This window comes from Cervus canadensis, chromosome 31, assembly GCF_019320065.1.
Source record: "Cervus canadensis isolate Bull #8, Minnesota chromosome 31, ASM1932006v1, whole genome shotgun sequence".
Taxonomy (NCBI): domain Eukaryota; kingdom Metazoa; phylum Chordata; class Mammalia; order Artiodactyla; family Cervidae; genus Cervus; species Cervus canadensis.
Genome location: NC_057416.1, coordinates 18570124 through 18580964, shown reverse-complemented (window position 1 = coordinate 18580964; position 10841 = coordinate 18570124). Strand labels below are relative to the sequence as shown.

The 10841-nt window shown below is 45.8% G+C and overlaps 1 protein-coding gene across 1 annotated transcript in view; it reads left to right on the top strand.

Moving 5' to 3' along the window:
* The first annotated feature begins 783 nt into the window (after positions 1–783).
* Positions 784–10841, top strand: part of ZDHHC2 (zinc finger DHHC-type palmitoyltransferase 2) — a 65971-nt gene continuing 55913 nt past the window's right edge. Inside the window, exon 1 of the mRNA XM_043454453.1 lies at positions 784–1137. Within this exon, the coding sequence (XP_043310388.1) occupies positions 1011–1137 (127 nt within the window). The 5' untranslated portion in view covers positions 784–1010. The remainder of the gene's footprint in view (positions 1138–10841) is intronic.

The following is a 10841-nucleotide window of genomic DNA, read 5'->3' as shown; positions in this document are numbered from 1 at the left end:
GGCGGTGGGAATGGTTACTCTAACAATCACAAAGTGACTTGAAAGAGTTCAAATTCTCAGAGCAGATAATTGGTGTTTCTGACTCCAGCGGTCCCTGGATGCCCAACCCAAGGTGCTTCCTCCTCACGCACGGTGCAGCCCCACATCCCCCCCAAAAGCCTCGCGGAACGGAAGCGCCGGGGCCGTAACGCGCCAGCCCGGCCCTCGCTGCCCCCCGTTTACCCGCAGTTGAAGCGACCCTTTCTGAGAAGCGGGCGGCGGGGACCTTGGCCTGGGCGCCTGAGGACTTCGCGGTGGCGCGCCCCCAGGGGAGGTGTCTCGCCGGCTCCGTGCCGGCGGCTCCCGGGGCCAGGGGATCGGGTCCGCGCCGGCGGCTCCCGGGGCGGCCCCTCCCCGGCGCGTCTCCGCGCCCCGCGCCGCCGCCCAGTGTCCTCGCCCCGCGCGGGGCCGGTTCGTCGGGGTCCAGGGACCCGGGGCGGGGGGCGGGGGTGGAAGGGCCAAGGTGGGAACCTTCTCTCCGGCCTCGGATGCCGGTGAGGTGCCCCGCGGCGAGGGCGCGAGGGCCTGGGGCGCGGCAGGCACCGGAGGCAGTGCCCCGAGCGCACGCCGGAGGGCGCCGCGGGCCTCGCCGGGCCGGCGGCCTGGAGGGGGACGCCGGGGGGCGGGCGGGCCGCGCGGAGGCGGGGCGGAGGCTCCCACCGCCGCCGCCTCCTCCTCCTCCTCCTCCTCCTCCCGCCGCTCGCTGCCCGCTCCTCCCCGGCCGCCTCCTCCGCGCCCTCCTCTCGCAGCCACCGCCGCCGCCGCGCTGAGGAGCGGGGAGTCCGCGGCGCCGGCTCGGGGCTGCGGGATGGGGACTTAGCGCCACGGCGGCGGCAGTGGCCGCGGCGCACCCGGCCGCCGCCCCGGGGTCCGTCCCGCCGGGGCCGCCGGGCGCGGCCAGCCCGCCCCGGAGCCAGGCCCGCGGGCGGCGGCGGCGGCGGCGGAGCTGGGCAGGTGGATGCGGCTGGAAGATGGCGCCCTCGGGCCCGGGCAGCGTGAGGCGGCGGTGCCGGCGGGTGCTCTACTGGATCCCGGTGGTGTTCATCAGCCTCCTGCTCGGCTGGTCCTACTACGCCTACGCCATCCAGCTGTGCATCGGTGAGTGCGCGCCCGGCCCGGCCCGCCGCCGCCCCGCGCGCCCCTGGCCCCCGCCGCCTCCCGCCTGACAGTCCCGGGACGCGGGGACCCCGAGCGCCCGGCGCCGCGCCCCGGCTCTCCCCACCCGCCCCGGACCCCCCGAACGCTCCGGGCGCCACCAGCTGGCTGCGGCTCTCCCGGCGCCGCGGCCGAGAACAGCCTCGGGGCAGTCTCCTTCCACTCCCCGTACGGTCGCCTTCCCCAGACAACTCTCCGGGGACGGTGTCACCTCCACCCCGGCGCGCTCGCAGCCCAGCCACACCCCCTCCCTCGTCCGGCCGGTGCCCGGGAGAGCGGGGGACCCCCGGCGCCCCGCCGAGCCGGGAGGTCCGGGAGGCTGCGCTGGGCCCCGGAGGGCTCCGGGCTGGGCCGGGAGCCGAGCTGCGCCAGCCCCGCGCGGGGAACGGGGGCCTCGGGTGCCCGAGCTGTCCCTCCCTATTGGTCCCTAATCCACTTTTTAGACATTTGTGACAGCACGCAGGGCCGTTTTCGCTGCCTTTACGATTTGAACATTGCCAGTTGGACACTTTCTAGCTACGGAGAGGTGGAGGGAGGTGGGTGGAGCTGGGGCCGAGGTGAGCTACTGGAAAGTGTTTTCAGAGATCTGTGCGATACGCAAGACCAGAAATTAGGTGTCAGGATAATAGAAGGAAAAGAAGAGGCGACCCTTCCGCTGTTTTGTTTTGCTTTTTCATCCAGAGTGCCAAGTGGCTCAAGTCCAAGTTTTAGGCTCCCGAATTGGTGGATTAGGGTGCTGTCAGTGCTGAAAATGAGAAAACAAAAAGTTGATTATGCACAGCTAGGGAATACAGTCCTGTTCCGTAATGTAAGCAGGCTCACGTTAGAGGTTTCGTGAAAGCCCATGTGTTGTCAGAAAAGGATGAACCAGACGATGACGTTTCTGCCAGCGATTTGTGTTTTGTCTTTTCATCCCCCAGAGCGCTAGCTTCTGGTGAGACCAGGAGAAAGGTTGGAGAGTGGCCTGCTCAACTTAAGCGTTTTGCAAGCTGCCAGATTCACACAGAATCTTTTCCGAAGCCGTCTTACCTCAAAATGTGGCCGCTTGTGAGAAATAGCAGGTGTCAGAATAACACACCAAAATAATGACTAACTTTTAAGAGAATTGAGACTGATTTCCCATTTTGTATAGTTTTAAGATTTGGTATTATTACTTTGTTTATTGGATTAAGAAACAATATTTCAGTACCCAAAAAAAAGTGAGCTTTTTTTGTTTTTTAAGGATTGTGTACTGAAATCAGGACAGCTCAACTAAATACATAGTATTCAAGTTATCTAGAATGTGTAGCAAGAAAGTTTTCAGAACCATGTTGTACTTTTTGTATTAACTGTTAGTTTTAAAATGACCTGCCTTGTTGAGGGATAACTGTAATGTTACATAACTATTAGAAACCTTTGTTGTATTTCATTCCTTCTCTCTCTTGGATGCAGTGAGCATCTCCAGTTAATGGAACTGATACAAAAGAGGGGAGTCTCAAAAGGCCTCCATTATCAAAACAGGCAAACTAATTCACCTCTGTTATCACATTAAGCTAAGAAGCTTAGCCTGATGCAGCCTCATGTCCATCAGGAGGAAACACATGAAGGCAGAGAGAGCTTTTTGACCCTTCCGGTTACTTCTGCCCCAGCTGAGTTCTGCATGGAGGTCTTCCTGTGTTGAATGGACAAGTGATGGGGGAGGAAGTAAATGGAAGATTGCTGTTTTATCTGGATATTATTTTTATATATGTGTATATATATGTATATGCTCAGTCATGTCTGACTCTGCAACCTCATGGACTGCAACCCACGAGGCTCCTGTCTCCATGGGATTTCCCAGGCAAGAATATTGGAGTGGATTGCCATTTCCTACTTCAGGGGATCTTCCCCACCCAGGGATTGAACCTGAGTCTCTTGTGTCTCTTGCATTGGCAGGTGGATTCTTTACCACTGCACCACCTGGGAAGCCTGTATATATATATATATATATATATATATATATATATATATATACACACACACACACACACATATATATACTTTTTTTTCCTGTAAGTTTTTTTATATATATTCTTTAAAATTTGTATATACTTTCTACAAGTTTAAAATAAATCTAAAGTATCCTTGAAATCCCACACCAGTATTCACACATATATATACTTTTTTTTTCTGTAAGATTTATATATATACTTCTTAAAGTTTGTATATACTTTCTATAAGTTTAAGATAAATCTAAAGTATCCTTGAAATCCCACACCAGTATTTTAGTAAGTGTAAATTTGACTAAGGGAGGAATGCCTCTATTTTTATTTTTTTTAAATTACTTTGTTATTCTTATTTATTTTTATTTTTTGATTGTGCTGGGGTCATGTGGGATCTTAGTTCCCTGACCAGGGATTGAACCCACGCCCCCTGCTTTGGGAGGGCAGAGTCTTAACTACTGGACCACTGGGGAAGTCCCGAATGCCTCTGAAGTTGTCAGAAAGTAGTTTTTATACTAAAGCCATAGAAACAGGTTGTAAGTAATCCTGTGAAAAATCTAGATCCTAAAGTCTAGAGAGCATGTATGCTCAGTTGTGTCCAACTCTTTTTGCCCCATGGACTGTAACCCGCCAAGCTCCTCTGTCCATGGGAATCTCCAGGCAAGAATACTGGAGTGGGTTGCCATTTCCTTCTCCAGGGGATCTTCCTGACCCAGGGATCAAACCTGTGTCTCTTGCATCTCCTGCATTGGCAGGCAGGTTGTTCATCACTGGTGCCATCTGGGAAGCCCAGATGCAAATTGAAAATGAACTTAATTCTAGAAACTGTGGCAGTTTAAGAATGACAAACTCTAAAAGCTTGGATAGTCTTGGTTGGGGGCGGGGGGCTGAAATTAGCTGTGCAATTCCCTGAAGATGATGGTGGTGGTTTCCTTGCTAAGTCCTATCCCGCATAGGCTCCAGGACAGAGGGCCCCTGGCGTGGTGGAGCCACAAAACCAGGCTTCACTCCTTTTCACAAACAAAGAGGAATGCCAGCCTTCCCTACCCACCCCCACCCCCAGCATTGTTCACATCTCTGACTGCCCTGCCCTTTGGAGATTCTTTTTCTCTCGGAAGTAGCTGTTTACAAGCCGATTTTCCAAATTTCACCCAGAAGTCATTGGCTAGGGTTGGGACCAGAGGGTGGGGGTTGGCACCTGGAGCTGGTGATGAACAGAATAGAAAAAGAGGGTGGTTTAGCCTTCTTTCTGCATCTGCTGGCAGCTGGGATGACCCTGAATATAAATGACTTTGTGCCCTTTGCTGAATTAACTGCAATTTAGGAATAGTGCTTACCCTGGTATCCTTGGAAACCAGAGATAATGGTTCTCATTACAGTGGGTTTCTATATTTAACAACCTGGATGTGTGTGGCTCTCTAGGCACTTTTCAATTAGCATAATGTTTGCTTAGTGTTTGGATTTTAGAAAAATCAACTCACATCTCTTTTTGGAATATGTGTACATAAAAAGTATAAGGGACGTACATACATTGTATGAGAGTCAAATACTTGGGGGAAGTTTCCTTCCTGTTCTACCAAAGAAGAGAGAAAACAGGGCTGCTAATATTTATGATCATTCAGAATGTGTTTATCTAGTTAATTGATAAACTGGTTTCTTCTGTGCCTTCCTTCTGCCTCCCACTACTCTCCCCACTCAGCTTTCATGTCTTATTTGTTCTTTGGTCCTTTTAGTTACTAGTTAGCTCATTTTCCATATAGTAAGATACTAATAAATTTCAGGGTTAAATTTATAAGGTGGATATTTAGCATGCAGGATAGAGGGGATGAGGGTAGTCTGCAGGCATGCTTGCTTCAGGGAACATACTGAACATGGTTGATATGTTTTCCAGATCCATTATGACAGTCATGTTAACATTGTTGACTATGGTAACTGAAGTGTTCCCTTTTAAGTGAGAACATGTAAAATTGCTTTAACTATTTTTATACTTTTTAATTTGATAATAATTTCAAAGTTATTGGGCTTCCCTGATAGCTCCGTTGGTAAAGAGTCTGCCTGCAATGCAGGAGACTCTGGTTCGATTCCTGGGTCGGGAAGATCTGCTGGAGCAGGAATAGGCTACCCACTCCACTATTCTTGGGCTTCCCTGATGGCTCAGCTGGTAAAGAATCCGCCTGCAATGTGGGAGACCTGGGTTTGATCCCTGGGTTGAGAAGATCCCCTGGAGAAGGGAAAGGCTACCCACTCCAGTATTCTGGCCTGGAAAATTCCATGGACTGTATAGTCCATGGGGTTGCCAAGAGTCAGACATGACTGAGCGACTTTCACTTTGACTTTCTCGAAGTTACAGGAGAGTTTCAAGAATCACACAGTAAAGCTCCACATACCTTCTGTAATCATTTGGTTTCTACTTTTCTAAAATGTATTCCTTCCCTGCCTTGACCTTCTATGGGTGCCATGAAGTATTTGTTATTGAGTTATGTGCTCATAGGGTTCTGAGTTTGCTTGTGGGCTTACTGAACTCATTTCAAGGAATCAGGAAGGTTGAAAAACTTAAAGATCGTTTAGGCCAACTCCTACCATTTGTAGATGAAGACTTTAAATGTCTCAGACTTGCTACCAGTTCTGTGTCCTTTTTCCAAATTAACCAATGTGACTTCAGCTGCTGTGCTGCAAATGTTAAAATGTCTCCCTTTCCTTGCAAACTTCTTGCCAAATCTCTCTAGCCCAATGAAGTCCCTTAGCAAATTTGTTAAACCTTATGGCTGTTGTTTAATGAGTTAGCAACTCATTAGAAGTAAGCTTTACACAGTGATTTCAGAATTCTAAGAGGGTTTATATTTTGGGCTAGATAGTTACAACACTGCAGTTGTAGCATAGAAGCAGCTTTAGCTAATTTAGCAAATGGGTATGACTGTGTTCCAATAAAGCTTTATTTATAAAAATAGCAGGTCAGACTGGGCCCTTGGGCAATATATTACTGACCCTGGAGTATGTTAGAAGTTAGACTATTAGAACATCATGATTGTGCAGTCTTTGTTAATAAACAGAAATGATTGCAACCTCATATTACACAGTGATTATTGAAAATGTTCAAGAATTAAAAGAATTAGTCTAAATATTTAGGGGTCATTTTGGGAGATAGAAAATTACGTTTTCCTTCTTTTAAGGATATCTTTAAGGATTAGACATATAAAACCATGGATTCTGTGGTGAGCTACCATTAACTTCAGGCCATGACACATTCAAGGGTGGAAACTAAGTTGTTTTCCATCAAGAAATGAATTTGAGCCCCACAGAGGAAGAACTGCATTTTTGTTACTGGTAAACTGTCATTTTTAAAAATTATGCAGGACCTTAGAGCTTTTTAAGAACAAAACTACAGACAAATGATCTTGAGAATACAAATGTTACTATCTATAATTATTAAAATAGTTTTAAGTGACATGGAAAGTGACATTCATAGAAGACTTACATGTACAAAATATTTAATGCCTAATTAAAAATTATTTCCTGTTGACAGTAATGATGTGAAATGTATTAGTACTGTAACTTTTCTTGATAATTATCTAAATAGAGGGATAAGAACTCAACATTTCTTCAAATCTAAAACTCAAATGTATGAAATATACTGCAGATTCTTAACCTATGTACCGTTTGACTTTAATATAAATGGTCAGTGGGAAGGAGAAGAAAAGACTCTGCTTAATGCTTTCTTGATTCCATTTAGTGCATCAGAAAACTACTTTTAATTTGTATATTAGGCAATGCAGCATTACTATTTGCTATTAAATCCTATTTGAGACAACAAAAGTAAAGCAGTTACTATAGCACTTATAATGCAGAGGTTACTCAATAAAAGTTGAATGAATTCATGTTGGTAAATTTTATGAAAACGTGAAATTGTATCATGTAAATAGATGAGAGAAGAGGGTTTAGAAGTCAAAACAATGTAAAGTTTGTTGGGAAAAAAGTTTACTTTCAAATGCTTACTGAGAATGTTGTGCATGCCATCAAGTTAAATAGTTGCTCGAGTGTTTCCAGTAATTAAGCCAGAAGCTGGAGGGGTGGTTTCCTAAGTTAAGATAATTGTCTCTAGAGAAGGTGTGTTTCCACAAGGGTAGAAAGAGGCCATCTTCAGAGACGCAGTGGAGCAGGATTCATTCAAAAGCGTCTATTGAACCCTTGTTACGTGCCAGGCACTTTTTCCCCGCAGAGATAGTTTAGAGGAGAACTGAATAGAGATCTTTTCCTAATAGCAAAGGGGGAAAATTGCTTCCGGATACACAAGGCAAAACTGAAGCCTTCTGTCCAACTTGGGCATAAGGAGAAGGGTGGTTAACTTTCAAAATGCCGCTCCCACAGCTCAGAGGCAAGAAAGCAGAAATGGAAGACAAAACATCCCTCTCCTGGGCTGCTGGACCGAGGTTAAATGAGAGTGATCAATACAGTAGGTAAAAAGAGCTGATGGAGAGCCTGTCACTAGTTTTTTTTTTTTTAAAGATTTGATTTCTTTCTTTTTGGCTGTGCTGGGTCTTCGTCGCTGTGCCCGGGCTTTCCCTCGTTGTGGCGATCGGGGGCGCCTCTCTAGTTGTGTGACATGGGCTTCTCACTGCAGTGGCTTCTCTGGTTCCGTCTCCCAGGCTCTAGGGCTCAGGGGCTTCAGTAGTTGCAGCCCAAGGGCTTAGTTGCTAACCGCATGTGGGGTGTTCCGGGACCAGGGATTGAACCGGTGACCCCTGCATTGGCAGGTGGATTCTTACCCACTGGACCACCAGGGAAGCGAGAGCTTGTCACTAGTAATGGGACTGTCTACTCACACTAACCACCTTGCACATGGAAGTATCTCAGAGCAAGGTTACGAGCAGTGATTTTTGCCTTAGCTGTGCCCTGTGGGGCTGTTTCCACTGCTTCATTTCTTCCCTGATGCCCGGGCGTCTTTCACTCTGCTCCCAGCTCAGGACCTGTCACTTGCTGAGTGAATGTGAGCAGGCAGAGAGCTTCCCAAGTGCAACTCATTGAGTCCACGGGAAGACGGGAAGAACCCAGCTTAGAAAATAAAGCAGAAACCAGGAGAAGGTGGGTGAGCTGGAGTGGACATCATGCCTTTGGAAGGAGCTGCTGCCCTTCTGGCTGGCCATGCCTGCGCCCTGGAGCCGCCCTGCTCCTGTGACTCAGTAAAGATGCTTCTGGGAGCGTCAGCCGCCTGGGCTGCTGTTGAGCCCACATCCCAGGCAACAGGGTTTACTTAGCAAGAGCAAGGTGCTGAATCTCTTTGGCCTTCATGGTGGGGAGAATTGCCAGGGAGATAAAAAACAAACAGACAAATATTCCAGAGATTAGCACGGATGAGGAGTTCTCAGTGAGAAAATTCTCAGTGGTTTTTTGTTTGTCTGATGTGTTTTTCTTTTTCATCTTGATGGAAAATTATGGAATCATGGCTTACGTGTTGTGATTTATACTGCTGAGTTCATGCATTTTGACTATTGTATCGCAGCTCTCAGCCCTCTTAGGAAGTGATGAGTTTGTGGGTCCTCTGAGACTCCAACACTGTGATGACTGGAGAAACACTGTCTCATCTTACTTGCAAAGTGATAGATTTGCCATAGATTCTTAATGTTCTCCATTGGGAAAACAGTTTTCCAAAGATCATTTAGAAAGATAGTCTTAATACTATGTGGAAACCTATGATTTTATATTACCATGTAGATATATTACAGAGAATTAATAATAAAAATATAATTGAATTAATTTCTCTAATGGTCCATTAAAAATTGTTGTAATATCTTTTCTCTTATTCTTTTAAAGGGTGATTTTGTTATATCTTAATGGTTATCTCAGTCAAATGCTGAGAATGGAAAAGGGTGGAATTTTCAGGGCAACAGGGAGGAGGTGGATGACCTGATTTCCGAAGAAGCATATGTTAGCAATAAAGTCACCAGCTATGATGGCTTGATATTTTTCCTTTCAAAATGAAATCACATTTGAAACCTTGGTGTAACATTTTTCCTAATTTGACTTTTCATCTGACTATGACTTGTGAATTGAATTATAAATATTAGTGCCAGAAATGTTAAAAATCATATTTATTTGGGAGACACTGGAGCAAAAATATCTGCTGCATTTATCATCTCAGTGCTTCTCTGCACTCTGAAATGCATTTGACAGCAGTTCATTTTAGATATGTTGTTGATTACATTTTTAAATGCAAATGAAAGAGAAGTGCTTTTATAGATGACTGAGCTTTATTTCTTTGCCAGTTTTTCTCCATGGTGTCCTGAAATTTCTCCTCATGTGGAATGTCAATTAAGCTTTCCTGCTATACTTAAAATATTTTGACCTCTCTGGGTTTATTCAGTAGCATTGCTACCCTGGAGAAACAGAATAGTTCAGATCAGTGTATCAATACATTAAACACCAAGCAAGAATAAAAGAAAAAATCTTTTTCTCTACATCCTTTAAAACCAAATGTCCAAAGTGTACACTAGTTTCAAGGGGTAGTTTATCTTCATGATTATCTTATAATAGGTATAATCCTTGTAAAAAGCATTTCATGTATTTCCAAGAATTTTATAGATTTATTTGATTATAACTCAATGAAATTTGGCAGACCAGAATGCTTTGTAATGTGTATCTATTTTCTTACATATAGATAAATTTCTATCTCTGTTGATCGCATTATGTAAAAAATGGATCTTCACAGTATTTGAGTATGTTTGGAATGAGGTGATTTAAAACCCAGTCTAGATTGTGTCACTGATGGTTTTGGGGGGCCCAAAGATCAGCTCAGAAGAGGTAGGAGGTGGCTGAATCTGAAGTGGGGCTTTTCACCAAGTCTGTAGGGATGCGAGAGATGGTGCAATTTGGAGTACAGTCTCTGTGATGTCTGTATAATTCGCACTGGAAATACGAAAGACAGCCTGCTCTGAAACAGCTGATGCTGAGCCCTAAATGAGAGACACCTGGTACCATTTACGGACCAAGAAAAAGATTTCAGTTTTATGAGCCTCAAACTGGAAAGTTCTAAATCAGCTCTGAATTGCAGGGGCTAGTTTGTGATCAGGTTTTTTACACAGTGGACAATTCCATGTGACATGTTCTAAGAAGAAAGGCAGTAAGGGATTTATGGTGCTTAACTATGACTGGTGATTATCCAGGGCACCTCCAGGGTGGTTCATTAATGTGAAAGGATGAAGGGCAGAGACCAGCTGGACTTAATCAAGGTTTTAATTAGAGCCTGTTTTTAATGAAACGCAGCTTATTCCAGCACTAGAACACACTATAAACTAAAATATGCAGAACTGAGAGCATTATGTTGGTTGGAAGGGATCCTTGTAGGCCCCCGTAAACTTGCATTTTAGCAAGCAATTTTAATCCAAGAGTTGAATGCATTTCAAACTGCCCATATTTATTGACTACCTCTTCATTCATTCATTCAAAAATATTTGTTCATGGCTCTTAGAGTTTACATTCTAGTTGGAGGATAGAAAGAAGAAATCAGAGACAGTGGAACAGAGATGGTTGGGGATGGGGTGACCGTGGATCAGCCATGGTATGGAGACGTGGGAACAGATACGGTGAGTAAGCAGTTGCACGGATGAGTTTGGCATTTGGCAGAGTCTGGACCAGAGGAATAAATTGAGGAGTCCTCAGCATATAAATCAATTTCAAGTCTTAACCTTGGAC